Raw genomic sequence first — 23,472 nt, 5'->3', positions numbered from 1 at the left:
CTTCTTTCCTGCAGCCCCCCCCCCCCCCAACCTGACAACACCTAGCAGTGTTAACCTGTCCCCACCACGTTACTACATGCTCCCACAAGCAGCACTACATCCTCCCCCGTCCCTACCCTGTTATCACTCCTCCCTCCCCACCACCCTTGGACTGCTTGTCTCATTGGGCTTGTTGCTCATGCTTGTCTCATCGGGCTTGTTGCTCACAGTCTGGCTTCAGTGGCCTTAGACAGTGGTCATGCACGTGTGAATTGTGCTTGCATGAATGTGTGTATGTGTTTTCTACTTTAGAATGTGAAAATTTGTGCTGGACCAGGACTCGAATGCGCATTTCCTGCTTGTTGTGAACGGTCACCATAACCACTTTGGATAATTGTGCATGCTCCCCAGACCAACACAAACTTCCTACATCACACTATCTACATCCTTTATCGTAGTCCACCGAAATCATCATCAATGCCTGCAACACTACTTGGATTTCTGCAACAGTGAAAATGAGACAATAAGGAATAGAGCTGAACGTTGTTATAATTGTGTGCCTGCCAAGCATTGTAATAGTTACATGAACGTCTGAAGCCAAGTTAAGTTGTGTGTATTAGGTGATGAATTCAGCAGGCTACAATATGAGTACACTATGTGATCAAAAGTATCTGGACACCCCAAAATACATACGTTTCTCATATTAGGTGCATTGTGCTGCCACCTACTGCCAGGTACGCCATATCAGAGACCTCAGTAGTCATTAGACATCATGAGAAAGAGCAGAATGGGGTGCTCTGTGGAACTCTCAGACTTCAAATGTGGTCAGGTGATTGGGTGTCACTTGTGTCATACGTCTGTACACAAGATTTCCACACTCCTAAAAATTCCTAGGTCCACTGTTACTGACATGATAGTGAAGTGGAAACATGAAGGGACACGTACAGCACAGAAGCATACAGGCCGACCTAGTCTGCTCACTGACAGAAGCTGCTGGCAGTTGAAGATGGTCATAATGTGTAATAGGCAGACACCTATCCAGACAATTACATAGGAATTCCAAACTGCATCAGTATCCACTGCAAGTACTATGACAGTTAGGTGGGAGGTGAGAAAACTTGGATTTCATGGTCGAGCAGCTGCTCATAAGCCACACATCACTCTGGTAAATGACAAACGACACCTTGCTTGGCCAAAAGGGACATACACATTGGACGATTGAACAGTGGAAAAACACTGTGTGGAGTGACGATCCACAGTACACAATGTGGCGATCCGATGGCAGGGTGTGTGTATGGCGAATGCCCAGTGAACATCATCTGTCAGTGGTAAAATTCGGAGGCAGTGGTGTATGTGGTCATGTGTTTCATGGGGGGGGGGGGGGGGGGGGGCGGGCTTGCACCCCTTGTTGTTTTACATTTCACTATCACAGCACATGCCTACATTGATGGTTTAGGCACCTTCATGCTCCCCACTGTTGAAAAGCAATTCGGGGATGGCGACTGCACCTTCCAACACGATCGAGCACCTGTTTGTAATGCACAGCTTGTGCGGGAGTGGTTACACGACAATAACATTCCTGTAATAGACTGGCCTGCATAGAGTCCTGACCTGAATCCTAAAGAACACCTTTGGGATATTTTGGGACATTGGCTTCGTGCCAGGAGTCACCGACCAACACCCGATACCTCTCCTCAGTGCAGCACTCCATGAAGAATACGCTGCCGTTCCCCAAGAAACCTTCCAGCACCTGATTGAACATATGCCTGCGAGAGTGGAAGCTGTCATCAAGTCTAAGGGTGGGCCAACACCATATTGAATTCCAGTATTACTGATGGAGGGTGCCACAAACTTATAAGACATTTTCAGCCAGGTGTCCTGATAGTTTTGATCACATAGTGTATGTAGGCAGTGTGACATATGGAAGTTTGGGTTTGCCCAGGAAGTGTGCATGGATAGCCGAAGTGGTTAAGGTGACTACTCATGATAACAAGGAAATGAGGGTTTGATTACTGGTACGGCACAAACATTCATATGTCAATATTGGGTAGTAGATCAATACCTAATACAGCTGAAGTCAGAGAATTCACATTCAACGAATTAATTTTGAATTACTTCGTACAGCTGTTGATTGTCAGCAGTATAATTTCTTTCACATATGAATGCAAAAATTATATACCATCACTCCTCATTTTACCCGATGATGACTGCCATTATAAATTAGCAGGCTGAAACACTAGCACAGGCTAAGATGTGGTATGTAAGTTTGAAATCTTGGAAGTACTAACAGAGCATTGATCAAAATTTCAAGTCACAATTAATTAAGAATGTATGGTACAGTTATCATCACACAAAGTACATGTGGGGGAATGGGTAATGTTAACTAGCCCATTCCATCTCTAGTTCTAGGAGAGATGACAAGAACAGAAAACAGCACAACCTAGGACTGAACAGGTAGAACTATTGGGTAGTGGACTGATACTAAATGGCACTTAATGTGACATTTTTGGCCCATCGTTCCAGCTACCCACAGCAATAAAAAAGACTATGATGCTGAATGTTATGTATTCTCTGCTGTAGTTACTGGATCTGCCATTCGAGATTTTACCTGCTGACTCTTCTAAACATTGCCCTATGTCCTACCCTGCTCACTTCCCTGGACAAGGTGATAACAGCTCAAAACCGTGACAACAACATGGAACAATTTTTCCGAAACATCCACCAGTATTGAGACTACTACCAGCACCATGCCATGGTTCTTTTTGCCTTTAACATGGTCACCTTCTGCGTCCACATTGTAGCTTAGCAAATGTCGTAAACCATGTGTATCCTTGTCATCAAAAATCAGTACCTGCCCAGTCAGGAGACTAGTCACAGTATACAAGCATAACCTGGTAGAAGAGACTGTAATACAAAGATACACTCAGTGTAAATACATAGCATAAAAAGTGAAAGTATTCCCAATGTGAACTGGGACAGGAAAAAAAACCATCATTGCTCATACAGTTCTACATATCATCACAGCATTAAATTCAGGGTCCGAATTCCTCACAGGGAGGAGAGAGTAAAACCACTAGCCTACTCTTGCGGGTCATCACACGATGACCACACAACTTCCACAGTTTGTTCTAAGCATCTTCTTTTGCATTAGAACATCCATCACACAAATGACGAAGCAGAGATCATGTTGCAAGAAGGACTTTTGATGAAACCCCTGGTGGAGAAACATACAGTATCTCATAATGAAACACAGGTTGTCTTTGTGAAATGTAGAGGGGAGCATATATGAAAGTCAAAGCAACTTTCAGTGGAATTAAAAGCAAAGGCCGTAACAATAATAGTGCAATGGGAATTCCACTGTTAAATGCAGAGGAGAGAGCAGATACGTGGAAAGAGTACACTGAAGGCCTTTATGAGGGGGAGATTTGTCTGATGTGATAGAAGAAGAGACAGGGGTTTATAAGGAAGAAATAGGGGATCCAGTATTAGAATCAGAACTTATGAGAGCTATGGAGGACTTAAGATCAAGTAAGGCACAAGATATAAATAACATTCCACCAAAATTTCTGGAATTGTTGGGGGAATTGGCAACAAAACGACTATTTAGCTTTGGTGCATAGAATGTGCGAGTCTGGTGACATACCATTTGACTTTCGGAAAAATACCATCATGACGATTCTAAAGACCACATGAGCTGACAATAGCGAGAATTATTACACAATCAGCTTAACAGCTGATGCATTCAAGTTGCTGACAAGAGTAATATACAGAAGAATGGAAAACACAATTTAGAATGTGTTACATCAGTTTGGGTTTAAAAAAGGTAAAGGCACCAGAGAGGCAATTCTGATGTTGCAGTTGATAATCGAAGCAAGACGAAAGAAAAATCAAGACACGCTCATAGGATTTGTCGACCTAGAAGAAACATTGAACAATGTAAAATGGTGCAAGATTTTGAAATTCTGAGAAAAATAAGGGTAAATTATAGGGAGAGAGGGAAATATACAATATGTACAAGAGCCAAGAGGGAATAATAATAGTGTACGACCAAGAACGATGTACTCTGATTAAAAAGAGTGTAAGATAGGGATCTAGTCTTTCACCCTTACAGTGCAATCTGTACATTGAAGAAGCAATGGTGGAAATAAAAGAAAGGTCCAGGAGCGGATTTAAAATTCAGGGTGAAAAGATATCAATGGTACAATTCGCTGATGCCATTGCTATCCCGAGTGAAAATGAAGGCAAATTACAGGAGCTGCTGAATGGACTGAACAGTCTAATGAGTACAGAATATGGACTGAGAGTAAATCGAAGAAAGACTAAAGTAATCAGAAGTAGCAGAAATGAGAACAGCAAGAAACTTAAAATCAAGATTGATGATCATGAAGTAGATGAAATTAAGGAATTCTGCTACCTAGGCAGTAAAATAACCAATGACGGACAGAGCAAGGATGACATTAATAGCAGACTAGCATTGGCAAAAAGGACATTCCTGGCCAAGAGAAGTCTACTGGCATCAAACATTGACCTTAATCTGAGGAAGAAATTTCTGAGAGTGTATGTTTGGAGCACAGTATTGTATGGTAGTAAAACATGGACTGTGGGAAAAACAGAAAGAAGAGAATTGAAGCATTTGAGATGCGGTGCTACAGACGAATTTTGAAAATTACGTGGACTGGTAAGATAAGGAATGATGAGATTCTGCGCAGAATCAGGGAGGAAAGGAATTTGTGGAAAACAATGACAAGGAGAAGGGACAGGATGATAGGACCTCTGTTAAGACACCAGAGAATGACTTCATATGGTGGTAGAGGGTGGTGTAGAGGGAAAAAAAGCTGTAGAGGAAGACAGAGACTGGAATACATCCAGCAAAAAAATGAGAACGTAGGTTGCAAGTGCAATCTGTACATTTAAGAAGCAATGATGGAAATAAAAGAAAGGTTCAGAAGTGGAATTAAAATTCAGGGATGAAGAGGTTGGCATAAGAGAGGAATTTGTGGCGGGCTGCATCAAACCAGTCAGAAGACTGATGACTCAGAAAAGGAGGGAGAAAGGGAGACAGAGGGAGCGTACAAGGGGGAAGGGGGGAGAGTGTGGACATGGGGAAGTATGAAACATTGTACGCATGTAAAAAAGTGGGGAGGGAAAAGGAAAATCTTAAGAAATTACGTAAATGGTCAGCACTAACATCATAAAACGTATTCATTCTCTATCAGACAGGTTGCAGTTACAATCCATGGAACATGCAAATAATTGGTTAACTAACAATACTACTACAAGTTGACACTCCAACGCACATAATTTTATATACTAATAGTACACACACCAAAGCCCTATCACAGTTAGAGCTGAGGATTAATTATCAAGTTCAAAACAGATTTTTACACTGGTCAAGGAAAGAAGAGAACTATCTCGCCTTCTCTTCAAGATCTACATGAATGCTATAATAGAGAATTAAACTTCAGGTCAAAAAAATATGGTTCCTAAAAACCACACTTAAACAATGGAAACTCAGGTTGGAATATCAACAATGTAAGGAAAAAGTTACATAGCTACTTACTATAAAGATGACGCATTAAGTTATAGACAGGCATGACATTCATTCACACACAGAATGGCATTCTGGTCTGCGATGCTGGAGATGGAGCTCATGTGAGGTGTGCTTGTGTGCGTGAATGAATGTATGTGTGTATTTTGTCTTCTTTTCTGATGAAGGTTGTGGCTGAAAACTAATGAGTGTCTTTTCGTTGTGCCTGTCTGCAACTTACCGAGTCATCTTTGCAATAAGTAGCAATCTATTTTTTCCTTACATTATTAACTTCTGCAAGTTATTGCATTAATTTTCATTGATGATTTAGTATTACTAGCAACTACAGAACACAGTCTACAGAGATCTATTCATAAATCTAAAAATATTTCAGAAAATACTACATGAAAATTGTGGATGATGAAACCAAAATAGCCATGTCTAACGAACAATGTTTAGATTGATTTTTTGTGAGCTCAATAACTATTATTTTTCTTTGATTAAGGTTGTCTCAGCTCTACTCATTATCTAAAAACTGCCTCTTTTACACACTTCATCATCATTAAGCCCTGAACTCTCATAAGTGAGTGCAACACTGAATTAAGAAGGGCAAATTTGTGAGGCTATGAAACGTCAATCTAGTGTAGCTTGAATAAAATAACTTCGTGATAAATTGATCGGTTGTCAGTGTGTAGTCAGCCACACTTGACAAGGCTCTATACATACCTATGCAACATGAAACACAGAGAGGGTGTGGAGTTTAAGAAAAAACTGAAACTGGCTAATGGCTGGCCCTAACCACTTGGACTGGACTTAACATTGTTCTAGTTTCATAAAAAGAACAAAAAAAAAAAAAAAGAAAAAAATAGACACAGTGACTATAAGTTAGTGTTCTTACATCAATCGAAATTACATTAGGTCTACAGTCTGGATTTGTCCTTTTCATAGACTACGTATTAAGTTACGTGGGATTTTGCATACAACATGATACGGGTTACAGAAATCTACCCATACATTGCTGCACAAGTCAGTCAATTTCTGTTAAATTACAAACCACCATTACAGTCTATTTCCTAATCTTCTTAAACAGCTAGGAAACACACTTAATGGTGGTGGTTGTTGTGGTCTTCAGTCCTGAGACTGGTTTGATGCAGCTCTCCATGCTGATCTATCATGTGCAAGCACCTTCATCTCCCAGTACCTACTGCAACCTACATCCTTCTGAATCTGCTTAGTGCATTCATCTCTTGGTCTCCCTCTGCGATTTTTACCCTCCACGCTGCCCTCCAATACTAAACTGGTGATCCCTCGATGTCTCAGAACATGTCCTACCAACCGATCCCTTCTAGTCAAGATGTGCCACAAACTTATCTTCTCCCCAATCCTATTCAATACCTCCTCATTAGTTGCGTGATCTACCCACCTAATCTTCAACATTCTTCTGTAGCACCACATTTCGAAAGCTCCTATTCTCTTCTTGTCCAAACTATTTATTGTCCATGTTTCACTTCCATACATGGCTACACTCCATACAAATACTTTCAGAAACGACTTCCTGACACTTAAATCTATACTCGATGTTAACAAATTTCTCTTCTTCAGAAACGCTTTCCTTGCCATTGCCAGTCTACATTTTATATCCTCTCTACTGCGACCATCATCAGTTATTTTGCTCCCCAAATAGTAAAACTCCTTTACTACTTTAAGTGTCTCATTTCCTAATCTAATTCCCTCAGCATCACCCGACTTAATTCAACTACATCCCATTATCCTTGTTTTGCTTTTGTTGATGTTCATATTATATCCTGCTTTCAAGACACTGTCCATTCCATTCAACTGCTCTTCCAAGTCCTTTGCTGTCTCTGACAGAATTACAATGTCATCGGCGAACTTCAAAGTTTTTATTTCTTCTCCCTGGATTTTAATACCTACTCCGAATTTTTCTTTTGTTTCCTTTACTGCTTGCTCAATATACAGATTGAATAACATCGGGGAAAGGCTACAACCCTGTCTCACTCCCTTCCCAAGCACTGCTTCCCTTTCATGCCCCTCGACTCTTATAAATGCCATCTGGTTTCTGTACAAATTGTAAATAGCCTTTCGCTCCCTATATTTTACCCCTGCCACCTTTAGAATTTGAAAGATGATTATTCCAGTCAACATTGTCAAAAGCTTCCTCTAAGTCTACAAATGCTAGAAACTCAGTTTTTCCTGTTGAAATATTAGTGCTCATATCTCACTCACAAATGTTATCAATGCTATGTATCCTTCAAGAGAATATTATAACAAAGTTCCATATCTGAGGGAAGATCAATTATGTGATACAAAATTATGAATGATACGTAAAAAAAACTTCGTCTCAAATATTGGAAAATATGGGATGGAATGTAACAATATTGTGAGAAGGATAGTTGCTACTCACCATAGAACAGAGATGCTGAGTCACAGATAGGAACAACAAAAAGACACTCAGAAAATGAGCTTATGGCCAACAAGGCCTTTGTCGAAAACACGACCGCCAGTCTGGCTTCAGTTGCCAGAGACTGTGTGTGTGTGTGTGTGTGTGTGTGTGTGTGTGTGTGTGTGTGTGTGTGTGTGTGTTTGTGTGTGGGGGGGGGGGGGCGTTGTTGTCGTCGTCTATTTTTGACAAAGCTCATTTACTAACAGTCTTTTTGTTGCAGCTATCTGCGACTCAGCATCTTTGTTATATATTGAGTGGCAACTATCCTTTTCATAAAACTCTGTCTCAGATGCATTCTGCAAAAACCTAGAACTCCTGTAACTGGTACATCAAAATACAAAAAAAGACAATATGGATTTAATTTGACAATATATATGTATGATAACGCAGGTAAAAACAAAATAAAGTTTCAATTTTTATCTCTCATCATTATTTGTTATCATACTCACTTCATCATACAAATCAAAAGCAGCAATTCCAACCGCATTGTATACAGCATCTTTCCGCAGAATTGCATTCAAGTCTGACGGATCAACAAGAGCATGATTACTTCGTATCATGTCAAGAAGTACTGGTGTAAGAATTGTTCTGTACTCATGAAATAAGGCAAGGAAAAGTGCTTCTGTACATGGCTGAAAAGAATTTCAGAAAAAGTCAGCTGTGTTACAATCTCTCACAAATGAACAGAAAAAATGTGTATTTATTACGATTTCTGAAGCTTAGCAATTACAGCATGTTAGAAAAAGTATAAAAGTTTTATTGTATACAGAATATATGCATATCATTTTCAAAGACAATAATAACCATTTATGCAATAATTAAAAAAAAAAAAAAAAAAAAAAAAAGAAGAAGAAGAAGAAGCAGAAGAGACAGAGAGCTGGAGGGATACTTACCCTCAAGGTGTATTTCCATGATTCTCCACCCTCATCTGTAGCTGTAGAAAATAAGATTAATATATCAAAATTGTGAAAAATGCACCACAACATGCAGAAATGAACCTGTTTTACTTATATCTACAAATTCTTTTAATCTGACTTTGGTAACTGAAGACACACGAAGCCGCTTTTATATAATAAGGGTATAGGAAGCAAATGAAAAGAGTAATATATCAAGAGAGCAGAAGTTTCTAGATTATAAACATTTTGTTCTACAAGAGACTGGTACTCCAACTGTCCCTAAAAAGGCAAATGTGACTAATGTTTTATGGTTTCTATCAATACCCTTCAAGTTAAAAACATCACATGTCAACAAGGAATATTTTAATGTTACACATAACTGTTCCTGCATGGACTTATTCATGGCACCAGAGATGGACCAATTCTGCACAAAATTCTAAAAATGCATCACAACTAATAATAGACAATATTCAACAACACTGCTTTAGTTGTTATTTTTAATGTAGTCTGTCTTCAACTTTTGAAATTCCTGAGGTATTACAGCTGTGGTTATCTCACAGCTCAAAATAATGGTAAGTTTCCTTAAATAGTCAACAACTTTGGCCTTTACTTCTCCCATTTTACAGCAAACTGTGAATTAACAGCAACTGTCCTGATTGCTTTGAGGACACAACAATGAAAATGCTAAAACTACAACTCCGAAGTGAACTGGCTGTTCATCCCTGAACACACAAAATGCACACTCAAATGAGAGATTTTAGTTTATCTGAACTCAGTAATAACATACTGAAATTTCTGGAATGTTCAGAAATCTGTGGAAAGAAAAGTTCTCCTGGAAATCACATGCTCAATATATTAAAGTGGAAACAATTTTTATAAATATCAATAATTATTATTATATATCTAAAAACAAAGATGATGTGACTTACCAAACGAAAGTGCTGGCATGTTGATAGATACACAAAAAAACACAAACATACACACAAAATTCAAGCTTCCGCAACCAACGGTTGCTTCATCAGGAAAGAGAGAAGGAGAGGGAAAGACGAAAGGATGTGGGTTTTAAGGGAGAGGGTAAGGAGTCATTCCAATCCTGGGAGCGGACATTCAGAAATGTCTGCTTGTGTCTGTGTATGTGCAGATGGATGTGTGTGTGTGTGTGTGCACGCGAGTGTATACCTGTCCTTTTTTACCCCTAAGGTAAGTCTTTCCGCTCCCGGGATTGGAATGACTCCTTACCCTCTCCCTTAAAACCCACATCCTTTTGTCTTTCCCTCTCCTTCCCTCTTTCCTGATGAAGCAACCATTGGTTGCGAAAGCTTGAATTTTGTGTGTATGTTTGTGTTTTTGTGTATCTATCAACATGCCAGCGCTTTTGTTTGGTAAGTCACATCATCTTTGTTTTTAGATATATTTTTCCCACGTGGAATGTTTCCTTCTGTTATATTCATATCAATAATTGTTATTATTTTGAAACAGTAAAAAGATTAACAATTTATTGTCTTAACAAAATATATCAGTATATATGTGATTTAATCTCATATAAACACTGTCAGATACTCAAATATTCACCTTAAAATATCAATACGCATTCTGTTTTTAAGTAAAGGAACAAAGAAAGTACTGTACACATAAACAAAACTGAAAATAAAATACATTATGTACTTTGCCACAATATTGTTCAGTTGTACATGTTAGCAAAACACCATTAAGTGCTACAATACTTCAATGTGTTCAAGAACAGAATTAAGACCAGAAGAGAGAAGTGAAAAGTATTACATCTTTCTACTCACTTGAAGAGTGAAAATATAATTTTTTGAACAATTTTATGCTGAATCTTAAATGCAAGAATTAATAATTAGGTATGAATTCAATGAAGAAGTATGAACATAGGCACTTACACAAGCAAACCCTATTCTCAGGGAAATGTTACCAACTTCAACTTTTGAATTTTTGACTGCAGCACAGCAAACTTTTAATGAAACCTTACATGTCTCATTCCACTCCATGCTCGACTGGAACACATCATGCACATCCCACTTATCGGACTAATGGTACAAACACTAACATCCAAAAAATAAAAAACCTGCAGTGCCCCTACTGCAGTGGCTTCACAGGAACCTTCACTGGCCCAACCTTGCAGTAATAGCGGGCCATACGAGGAAATGGTGTATCTGCAATGTTACAAACAAGGAAATGTAGTAGAAGCCCTCCATTGCCACAATTTGGCAACCCCGCCAGCTAAGTTCTCACAACACTGACTCAACATGAACACATTTCAGCCACAGCTGAATCCTTTTCAGGGAAGACCACACAATAGTTCTCTCTTGTAAATAAATAATCTTGTGTCTACCATAAATGAGAAAGCCTACATAAGAATTGGTCTGCAGGGACTTCAGATTACATCAGAAACGCTAAAATCCTGCAGTTAACACCACCGCACATTGTATGGTGAAAGCATAGTAACTGTGTCACACAAGAAAATTGACCATTCAGTTAAGTTTTGAGTCATACACTCACAAAAGGCACAAAACAAAGTTGGGATGGGCACTCAAACAGTTTTTGAATTTCAAATAATAGATGACATTAACTTAATAACTGGGATCATACAATTTGATAACCTGTAATCACCATGAACTACATTTCCTGATTTCTTTTCTATTGGTTTCATATGTGTCAACAATTATCAAAGCTCATATTCAACTGAAATATTTTGCAACATCTCACTACACCTGAGCCTAATCAGTCCCAGTAGCATTGTAAGAGGACCTCAAAAGTGAGTAAAATCATTTAGTGGAATATGACACCCTTACACTTTACTCGTTTAGTCAATGGGAAACTTAGCAGTTCTATGTAAATGAAATGGTGCCCTCTGTGTTTATGGTGATTTCAAAGCAAATGTAAATGCACAATTGAATATTGATTTTTGACCCACTCCATCACCAGAACAAATAATGACAAAACTATGAGGATTGTTCAATAAGTAATGCAACACATTTTTTCCCGTCAAAGCAGGATAATGTTATTTGTGATTTAAATATACCATATTGCACCCCAATTCTTGGATTATAAAACTCTACTTTTCAATGCAAACTCTGACCAGTTCTAAGGCTTTATGCCAACGTAATTTATGATCTGTCTGCCATCATGGTACCGCTCTACTGGTTTGCATCTCAGCCAAGTTTGGATGAGAAAGAACAGTCTACTAAAATTTTGTGACCTCTTGGATGTGCAGATTTGTTTCTGGCCTTGCTTTATTGCAGTGAAGGAGAAGTGCAATCAAATTTTTATGAACACAAACATGCTGTAATCATTTCTTCAATTTCTTTATATTCTTACATCAGAGTTGACTGATTGACCACAAGGGAGAACATCAACTAGAGTAATTCCTTCAGAGTGCCAGAAGACTGTAGCCATGATTTTACCAGCTGAGGGTAGTGTTTCGAACTACTATTTCTTTGAAGGAGAAGCTGCGTGGTTCACCTCCATGGATTGTTTTGTTTCAGGCTGAAAAGTGGCGTATCCAAGTTTCATCACCTGTAACAATGTCTGACTAGAAATCATTACTATTGAAACAAGCAATTTGGCACAGATGTTTCTTCTTTCCTTCTGGACTGCCAACAGAGATGTCGACTTAAGCACTGAGACGCTTGATTGTTTTCTATTCATTACCTCGAATAAGGGTGCCTGCACACAGAAACACTGCAGATGTCACATCTCTGTGCAGATGATCTGTGTGTGGGATATCAGATTTCCTTCATCTCGCTCTGTTGACAACAGACACTTTACCCAGCAACCACCTCACTTTTATCTAGTGCCCAGTGCCCATAGACATTCTGTTATGATACAAATTACTAAGGAAGTGGGAGGGTATAAATTTTTCTAATTTCCAACAGCCGGTGTTTACCATATGTACATATCAACAGCTCCCAGTAGGAAAACGTAAACACCATTGCTTGGTCAGGAAGACAGCAATCTCGACATTCTTGAATGAGACTGTCTGCGAGCTCTGCAGATAGGAAAGTGCAGACCAAATTGCCTTCGTAACATCATGTAAGAGATACTAAGTAATATGCAACATTGCCTACCAGGGATTTGATCAAGCAGTAACGACACTGTAACAAATTTGTTGAGCAAATATAGTGAAACTGAAGACCACTGACATCTTGAAAGTAGCAGAGCTGATTTGGTTATTATGAATGATACCATAGAGAGGAGCTCTCCTCAACAACATAAATACTTAAATACTTGATGTTGTAGAGTGTAACCTCTCCCTGACATAAATACCTACCTCCCCCCCCCCCCCCCCCCCCAGCTTAGAGCATTCTATCTGTGCAATTGACGGCATTCATGTTGTTTGTATTCTATTCTCCGGTTACAGTATGGTAACAACTTGTGTGTGAGAGACTGTTGTAATATTGGTCTTACACTTCCTGCCTTAGGAGAATCTCAGTGATCCGTAGCCACAGATAACGAAGTCCAGCAACCAGTACCAAAGTCAGCGCAGCAGTCAACACTTATGGATAGTTCATGGGACTACCAACATAGTTCTGGTCCAGGGCAGAAACTGCCCTAAAAGTCCAGCATTCCACAAGTTTGATGGCCTACTGTACCGGTGGGCAAGATTCTGCATACAGTATGGTATCCGACATCATGGTCCACCTGATGGGACAATGCAGGCAGCAATCTGGGAGGGATTGAGTACTCTCCGAAATAGCATGTGAATCAAACATACACATCAGTGTCACCACCATATTCAAGCAGGGCTACTGATGGACTGTGTCCACTTCACCAGTGGGTGGCAAACTGCTGCATCAGGGTATCATTGACTTCCAGTCCAAGCCGATGCAGCATCCTTGGCAGTCTTATGTCAGCTATAGGATTCAGCAGATTCCTTTCTGAATTATGTAGATGCCAACTGCCACAGAAAGCACGGCAATGACTTGCATTCTGAGAAATAACTAGAATTATCTCCAGTACTGTTTTATTGTGTTTAACAATGATACACAGGTCCTCCATTTGCATCCTGACACAAAGTAGGGGTTTCCAGTCCAGCAGTGGGTCACCCTTTCAATTCTATAAACATTTGAATATTAGTGATGGTCTAATTTTTCAACAAAAGGAATTCAATAAATGCTCTTGGAATGCACCTCAGTTGGAGATGCCATTTTGGAGACTAGTTGTAGAACTGCCATGTATCAGGAGTTACTGAAAACAAACGAGATGATGCAGGAATGTTTAAGGATGTTGCAAATTGAAAATACAATCTTGACCAAGAAAAAAAAGTGTTATCACTTATTGAAAGCCTCTTGTATCTGATGGACAGTATTTCTCCAAGACAGATTTTGCTGGAAGACGAACAGTCACACCAACTCATCGTAACTAATGTGTCTTTTGGATTTTACAAATATAAGATTCTGTCTTTAGGAATTGCTAGTGCGCTGGCAGTTTTTCACACACTACTTGCAACAATTGACTCAACAGATTCTGAATATATTTAACTTCTTGGAAGATATAATTGCCACTGGTGTTACAAGAGAACACCTGGAAAACCTGTGCATGCTCTTATGCACACACGGCAGCAAAATGGACTAAAATGTAATCCAAATAAGTGAGAATAGGTAGGCCACATCATGAGTCATGGAGGGCTACAATCAACCCCGCAACATGTCAAAGCCATAGACAAATATAAATTACCTGCAAATGAAATATCTCTAATTATTTCTTGGTAAAATAATTATTACTCCAAATTCCTACAGAATGCCGCCCACAACACCAAATCACTCAATAACTTATACAAGAAAGGCACCAAACATTAATGGCCCTAGTAGTACAGAACAATTTTCAAAAATTAAAATTATCTTAACTCCACTCCTTGTCTAATGACATACGACCCTCCCGAGCAACTAACCCTCCCTACCAATACCGCACTGCAAGGCACTGGGATGGTGTTTCCCACAAAACTACCAGTGGTATCAAGAATCCATTTCATATGCTCCAAAAAGGATTTTAGCTCAGATAGATAACCCCAAATTGAAAAAGACGTTCTTGTGATCATACGTGGTACCAAAAAATAAATTACATTTCTTTATGGTACTAACTTCTGATTTACTTGTTGAGTTTCAAGAAATGACCTTCTGGAAAGACAGATCAGTGCATTCACAACAGGCCCTCTTCCAAATTAATTACAATCACATCTTTATCAGCCTACAGCACAATACACTATAATGTCAATGCCTTGTCCAGACCCCATATTTCACTCACACAAAATAGTATGCTTCCACTTAAGACAATGCTTTGCAAAATTGTTCAGAATTTTTTCCCATCGCAGTAGCCTAAATCATGTCTGCTATGACTGAGGCTCCACCATTACAACAAATATCCAGACATATTAAGCCCACTTGGCCAGACTGACTCCAACCCCATGATCTCACACCTATTTCTTCTTAAAAAATAGAATCAACAGTTCTGGGAGTGCTGATGCTGGCCAACACTGCAACAGCACGTCATTGACCTGCGCAATGACCACTGTGTATTAATGTGCATGAAGAGACTTACAAGATGGGGTGGCATCATATGTTACATCGGTTGGGCAGCCTGTTCCTGTGAAACCTGTTCGTGACGCAAGCAGACCAACCACAATAGTTCCGTGCTTGGAAAACACTTCTGTGCCTCTAGTGACTTGGTAGGAACCATTTCTTCAGAATATGTGGCTCATTCTAGTTGATGCACGCTCAAAGTTCTCATATGTATTGCAATAGCCCGACACCACTTCTCAAGAAACTTTTGTTGCCTTAAAAAAGTCTTTGCTGTAGAAGGCACCCCAGCAAGTCACTGCATGGCTGCCAACATCAGATAGTCCTGGACCTCTGGTGACTGACTATACACTCACTCCATTCCAGCCACTGCCCCTGTTAATCTGTAGGTGCAGAGGTTTATACCTGCACCTTTAGATGAGTGCCACATTGACTTCCCAACATAGGGCAGACAAAGTGTTCTTAGTGGAAGAGCTGTCACCAACACTTACCCTGCAGCTAGCCCATTAAGATTTTTGGCATAATAACAAGCCAACAGCTGATTCCTATGCTGAGATGCCGCCTTCACCATATGCAGATGACAATTAGATTGCAGATGAAAGTTACAGCACAGACATTGAGATGGCTATACAAAAATCCCCAGAACCTCACGTTGGGCTCCCAATCCAAGTCTCACCCCCTCCCATTTGGTTCATGGTACAGTAATCTCCACTAACAGCAGTGACAATGCTGGTCATATGAGCCAGTTAGAATATGAGGGATAAATCTGTTTACGGGTAGCAAAATCAATGGCCGGTGATCATCTCTGCCACAGGCTACACAGACTGCAACAAGACATCAAAGGAAAGCAGTTATTTGGATGGAACTGGTGACATGACAAATACTGTATAATAAAATTCGCTGTCCAGTACAGTGCAATCACTTTAGACTATGCTAAGCTTCGTTGACAACTACTGCTAACATCTCTCTCTCTCTCTCTCTCTCTCTCTCTCTCTCTCTCTCTCTCTCTCTCCCCCCCCCCCCCTCTCCATTATAGGCCATTATAGATTTGGATTCTTCACTTGGCACATGACTAGACTCTGGTGTGATTACTGACTTCCTTGTTGAATCCAAAGTCTGACTATCAATCAATGTTATAACGTCAAGGCAGAGATGCTTTGCAAGCTATAAAGTATTTTGTGTGGCGTAAAGACCATGCTTAGTCTAGGGGTAGTGTCTCTTGGCTAGTAATTAAAACATCCTGGGTTTAAAGCCAACCATTGCTTAAATTTTGAATAAAAATTCCTTAGCAATGAAGTCTGAAGATTTCCAGTATAAGGAGTCACTCCTGTCTTGCCAACAGCCTCATCAAAGAAGGCAGATGAACCAACAGTGTTTCAGGGTACACTCTTGCCCTTGGGATATGAAGCTGCCCCTAAAAGCCAGAAGAATCACCAATGATCAAAGGCATGAGGATGCAGATGGCACTAGAAACCACTGCATTGCAGAGAGATAATGTGTGTCCACTGGACATGGTGCCTGGAACTGAAAAAGTGCAATGATAATCTCTCCATTGGCAGAAGATTCTGGATTAGTCCCCCATTCAGGTCTCCAGGAAAGGGCAGCAAACTGAGAAATAGTCATCGATAAAGACTGAGTAATCAACAAAAGGATAACATTCTACAAGTCAGGGTGCAGAATGTCAGGAGTAGAGCCAATCTACATATACTGGGCCAGTGAAGTGAAATGGGAGGAACATAAGGATTTCTGGTAGCACGAATACAGAGTAATATCAACATAAGCAGAAAATGGTGAGAGAGTTGGATTCATTATGAGTAGGAAGGTGGTGCAAAGAGTGAGTTACAGTGAAATGATCAGTTTTTGGTTTGATCTCAACAGAATCAACAGTGAATCAAAGCCAACAACAGTGGTTCATGTTGTAAGAGTACAACTGTTGTTATGTTATTGCACTCCACGTGACATTCCAGTGATGGTATCAGTTGAATGACATAGTCGATGGATGGGAAACTGAGAGCATAGATTTAGTTCAAGAGGGGGAATATCCATATTTTAATGTATGAAAAATACGTTGCAGAGGGTTGGGATACAAGTGGGTGTAGCTATCAGCCACAACCAGGGGATTGAGTACCTGGCCACTGACTGTGTACAACCTACTGAAAGATTATTAATGACCACAACTGAAAATGAATAAGAAACATAAAAATGGAATACCTGACACATTAAGTCATTATTGCTGTTCTAATAGCTCCTAGAGAGCTTGTGAACTGGACTTCGACTGTGATTACTAAACTTCACAGTTAGTAAGGGTTGGTTGGTGCAAACTTTTATTTCTTATGAGAAAAATATGTGAGCGTTAGTGTTAACTGCTGTTGGGCACGATTCAGCAATTCAGACAGTACTGACTGGCATGGATGAGCAGTGAGTGTGATGCATTACGTGAGGATTTTGCAGCAATGCTATGCTGAATTTAATTATGACGACTGAACTAATGATTAGTTCAAAAGATATATTTGATTTATTCTGAGCAAGTGGATTGTTCCTTGATATTTGTGGTTTTTTTTCCTCGTCTGGGGTTAGAATAGGAAGGTTTTACACTAGACTACTTCTGATCAGTGTTAAGTCAGCACTAATTAATGATTAGCAAAATCATTTATGTACAAGGAATTACATTTTTGTAGTTTAGGTCCCAGATTACTTGCGTTCCCTCCGAGGACGAGGACCAACCTTGTGACTTCAATTGGCTGAGTGCTGAGACCCATTCGTTACTGACAGTGAAGCCATTGTTATGGCTGATCAGGTCATCAGGTCTCTTATTTCACTAGCCTCATTTATAACACAGTCTCAAAATGATGTGGTCTGTCTTGGCACTTCTGTTTCATAGAGTCCCCTGTAGCAATGTAGTGTTCAGCAAATACAGATTTTGTTGGTTGCTGAAGTTCGATGTGTCTCCTGTGCTCCCTGCACCTGTTTTTGACTATCTGCGTAGCCTGCCTGATGAAAGTCTTACACCATTTGCACGGAATACAGTAGACACCATTTACGAAGGCATTACTGTTATGTTGAGCCAAGATTCTGCTGATTTTGTTCGATACTTTGCTGGTGTACATCACAAATACCACTGTCTTATCCTCATTATCATGTTCTATCTGCCGGGCCTATACCTTCTGCCTGAAAGCACATTCTCCACTCAACAGTGGCTTTTTTAGTCTCGCCTAATTCTTGGGAGTGATTTGACGCTGTCTCTTGAGATCAAGTGGACCAATCGTGATGCATTGCTACAGTCTAACAGTTTGAACATTTGGCAGCACGAGAACAGCCACAAGAAAAGCGATGATGAACTCTAATTAACCTCACCAGTAAAGACATAGGCAATAAGGTGAAATCAGTTCTGGAAAAGGGACTAAATTTCACACCAACATTGACTGCTACATCTGTTGCAGATTTCATCAGTGGTACAGAACAAGTAATTCACACTCTCTCCAGCAACAATGCATAAGAGATACCTCAAGAAACACACTATGTACTCACTTGAGCTAATCCACTGAAGACAAACATCACGAAAGTGGAGAGAACTGCCATTTGAGAACTGCAGAATCATACTGAAATAATCACTCTACCAGCTCACAAAGGAAATGCCACTGTACTACTACTGCTGTCAGAGTACTATTGCAAAATGTACATCTACCAGAGGATTCAGCACAAAGAAAATTTAAAGGAGACCCAATCAACAGAGCAAAAAGGAGAACTATCGTGCTTCTATGCTAGTCCCTGCTGAAGGAAATCATCAAAAAGCTTCGAACATAGGCTGCTGCACCACCAAGGCTCCATTGCTTACCAAAAATTCATAAACAAGACACTGTATTCAACATAGGTGTATCTGTGTACCAATTTGGCAAACATCTAATGTCAGTACCAATCAGGAACTCTGCGCATTTTATTCAGCAGCTGCAAGAACTGTGCCTCTGTAACCATAACCTTATGGTGAGTTTTGATGTTGTCTCCCTCTTCAACAGAGTGCTGCTTGTTGATTCCCCTCATTTTGACAAGGGAGAAATTCAACACCAGAATGACTAAGCTCTTTGAATTTGTCATCACATCTACATTCTCTCTCTTCAATGGAAATTTTATGAACAAATGGGTGGTATTACCACAGGTGCCCACTGTCACTGGTTGGGGCAAATGTACTAATGGAGAATTTCGAAGTGAAAGCTGTGAAAAAAGCTGCACTGAACCCCTCACACTTTTTCAGATTCATTGATGAGACATTCATGGTGTGGCCCCATGAGAATGGGAAGGCTTCAAGAGTTTGTCCAACACTGCACCCTGCATCAGATTCACTATGGAGGTGGAAGAGAATGGCAAACTCTCCTTTTTGGGCATCCTAGCCAATGGCACAGCAGACGGCACTATGGGACACAGTGTGCGCCAGAAAGCCACTCTCAATGGTTCGTATCTCCATGCCTGAAACTGTCATCATCCTTCACTGTGTGAGGGTGTGCTATACACTGCTCCACATGGCACATGCTATACAACAAGTCTAGCAAGAGGGTTCCACCACCGCAAGGATGTATTCAAGAAGAACAGGCACTGTGGGAGGCAAATCCAAAGTGCTTTCAGGCAGAAGGTACAGATCAAGCAAACAGACCATGATGAAGAGGATAAGACAATGGTGTATCTAACACACAACAGCAAAGTACCAAACAACATCAACAGAATCTTGGCTCAATGTAACACGACATGCATTTTCGGTCCACCACTGAAAGACACATACTATTAGGTATGATGGAAGATGGCATGGGGATCTGTAAACTGGGTGTCAAATATATTCTATGCAGATGCAGTTAAGGCATAAATTAGGAAGACTGTGTGGACAATTGAAAAAAAGATGCAAGGAATGAAACCAAACTGTAGCAACCAACAATATCTGTGGTTGCAAAAAATTGCATGGCTACAGGGGACTCAGTGAAATAGGAACAAACTGAAATGCTAAGACAGACCTATCATTTAGAGACTGTGTTATAAATGACGCTCCTGAAATACGAGGGCCGACAGTGGCTTCACTCTCAGTAAAGAGTGGCACCCAGCACTAGGCCAATGGAAGTCACAACATTGGCCAAGACCATTGAATACTGGAGTTTGTGCTCGCCATCTGGTTTTGCGTCCTCCTGTCACCCCACCCAACATGGCATGTGACCAGGTAGTGAGGGAAGGCGTGGAGAGTGGATAGGAGTATAAAGGAGATGCAATGTAATGGAGATGCTTATTCTACAGGTATAACCTGAAGATAATGGCACGATACGCCATGGAAATATCATATTACGTAAACGACTGCACTCAGCTGGACAACCAAGATCAATAAACACAGTTGGTTTGTCAGGATAGATCACACTCAATGACACTTTTTTTCCATTGGGTGTGACAACTTCTCTGCTGCCAAATATTGGTAAACATCATCAAGATACCCTGCTTGCTGTGGTCACTAAGGTGGTACAGCATTTGATTGTGTATGATATCTGGTCCTGTAGAGCTATCTTTGCATTGCACTAGTGCACCATTTAATTCCCAGTCTGTAAAAGGGGTGTTATTAGAATCTGTCTACAGAGTGTTAAAAGCTGTGATAAAATTTAATATGGAGTAAAATCTGGGTGAAAAGTGTTTGAAACCATTACTTTGAGGTACAGAGTCATTAATTTGGGTGTCTCTGAAGGATTGGTATTAAGTAAAATGAATGTCAATAGATACATCACAGTTTGGCCCATATCTATGCATATATTACATTAACTGAAGTAAGTTACTTCTCCTGAAAGCTTTGCTTCGGTTGTTTGATTAAATGATGTATCTTATAGTAGTAGTTTGCATATAATTATATTTTTAGTAGAGCGGTTTCTCCTTTGTTGTTACAATGCTCTTTGTTTACTTCTGAATGCCTCGGCCATTTCTTGGAACACCACCATGGAACAGCATTGAGATGGTCTGGAAGAGTAGGGTATTGCGTTATGTGCTGCACATTTCTTGTACTCTCATACCAATGTGATATATAGGCTTTAGAGAAATATGGTTATCAATTGACTTTTTATATGGACCACCATGATGGAATGTCAGTAAGTATCTAGTGTTGTGTCATAAAAATATTGGGTTAATAGGCACTGCTACGCATATCACTCTGATATGCCATCATGTAATAGATGTGAGCCTAGGATTGCTGGGCATTTAGTCAACGGAAAAAAAAGTTCCAGGAGTAACGCAAAAATTCACGGAGGTCCCTGTACTCACCAGACAAAACCTAAAACCAGAAGGAACTGCTCAACTAGTTGATCTCAACTACTTGTATTCTAGCTGCCCTGTAAATGTGAATGCTGAAATCGCCAAAAAAGATATGGGGGAGGTGGGGGAGGGGTGTAGAGAGAGAGAGAGAGAGAGAGAGAGAGAGAGAGAGAGAGAGAGAACAAATGTAGGCCTTTCTTCTCCTGCTAGGATGCATATGTATCTGAGGGGAGTTGTAAGTTGAATTCTTGCAGTTTCCACCTTCAAATCATCTTACTCAGCAGTTACTGCTAAAAGTAGACAGAATGACCAATGTGCAAAAGCACCACAAAGACCTCTTCTCTGTACTTCAAGTATTTGAAAACATGATAGTTTTAGACTGTAGGAAAGTGAAAAACCAATAAATGTAATTTTTGCAGTGTGACATCTTGGAGAAGAGGGTTGTCAACTGTTTGACTGGTAACGTCCACCACAGTTCCACTGCTGAGTCATTAAGAGAAATGCAACTGAGGTGGAAGTTAGTTCGGTTAAGTCACTGTTTGTTCCCTTGCTTGCTATGGGATAAGTGTAATATCTCTACGTGCTGTTTTTCTGTCATTAGGGGAGATTCTCATTTTCCTTTACCTTTCTCTTATTTTTTGTGGAATATATAAATGAACATTACCTTTCCCAATGCTCAATAGATTCCGAGCCAACAACCTCCTTCCTAGTTGCCAAAACCAACTATATCCTCACCCACAATTACTCCTCTTAAGACCAATGTTGAACCCTGACTAGTGATGTGGGCTGAGCAAATGGATATTTGCCCTGGAAATTTGCCCAAAGCAGTTTCAAATGTCCAAAATCTGAGCATTTATAAAGAAAGTACTTTTTAAAGTTTTTACTGCTAGAGTCTATGATTAATAATTAAATTAAGTGATGGAAGAATACTCCCAATTAGGAGTTAGTAAATATTTACGTTTAAACATACATGAGTCAGTCACTGACTTTATTAGTGAGAACAAAAGGAAAGAAGAGAGAAGCATTCCCTCACCACTAGCATTCCAACTTGCTGTACCAAGGAAGAGAGCACGTTACTGACAGCTGCTTATCATCTGCCAGTACTACTCCCTCCCCTCTCACCCCACACATTCAAACGACACCCCCCCCCCCCCCCCCCCCGCCACACACACACACACACACACACACACACACACACACACACACACACACACACACACACATACATACAGAGCAGTGAATAGCTGTTTAGTGATAAGCAGGTAAAAAAAAAACATTGTTCTTAGATCATTGCTTTGTAACGTAACACACTTTGTAATCTGTGTCAAATCTCTGAATATTACTGAAAAATGATTATTAATAACAAAATTATTACTGAATGTATTAAACAGCTGGCATGTGTTTCTTGATAGTAAATATATTCTTAAGTGTTACACTGTTTTTAACGAAAAAAAGCACTTTATTGTAAGGTGTAGTGACATTTGAGATAGACCACAGTTTTCTATTGGGCTTGTTTCCTTATCTACTTTTATATGACTGCCAGCTGTGAAGATAAAATGAGAATACTAAAATGAAAAAGATTTAATACAAAGAATTGATGCCAAGGACCCTGGAATCATTTGATTCTGATGCTAGTCAATTTCTAGAGAACTGGTGATTCTTGGACTTGTGGAATCGGAATCAGCACGACTCATCCCTAATTAAAATCATTATGGATAAACTCTTTTCACTCTAACATTTTTGCAGTCCACAGCATAAGTAAAAATAACACCTACAGGCTACCTACTTAATCTACATGTACAAGATTAA

General features: G+C 39.9%; 1 protein-coding gene across 5 annotated transcripts in view; it reads right to left on the bottom strand.

Annotated features, from left to right (window-relative positions):
• LOC124805364 (importin-11) overlaps nucleotides 1–23,472 on the bottom strand; it is a 176,231-nt gene that overhangs the window by 89,347 nt on the left and 63,412 nt on the right. For all 5 annotated transcript variants that reach the window (XM_047265914.1, XM_047265912.1, XM_047265917.1 and 2 more), the window contains exons 9-10: nucleotides 8,861–8,901; nucleotides 8,417–8,599 (exon numbers count right to left, since the gene is read on the bottom strand). In XM_047265914.1, coding sequence (XP_047121870.1) covers nucleotides 8,417–8,599; nucleotides 8,861–8,901 — 224 coding nt within the window. The remainder of the gene's footprint in view (nucleotides 1–8,416; nucleotides 8,600–8,860; nucleotides 8,902–23,472) is intronic.

Source organism: Schistocerca piceifrons, chromosome 7, assembly GCF_021461385.2.
Source record: "Schistocerca piceifrons isolate TAMUIC-IGC-003096 chromosome 7, iqSchPice1.1, whole genome shotgun sequence".
NCBI classification, from domain to species: domain Eukaryota; kingdom Metazoa; phylum Arthropoda; class Insecta; order Orthoptera; family Acrididae; genus Schistocerca; species Schistocerca piceifrons.
The sequence above is the reverse complement of the archived record's forward strand: the minus strand, read 5'-3'. Positions and strand labels throughout refer to the sequence as shown.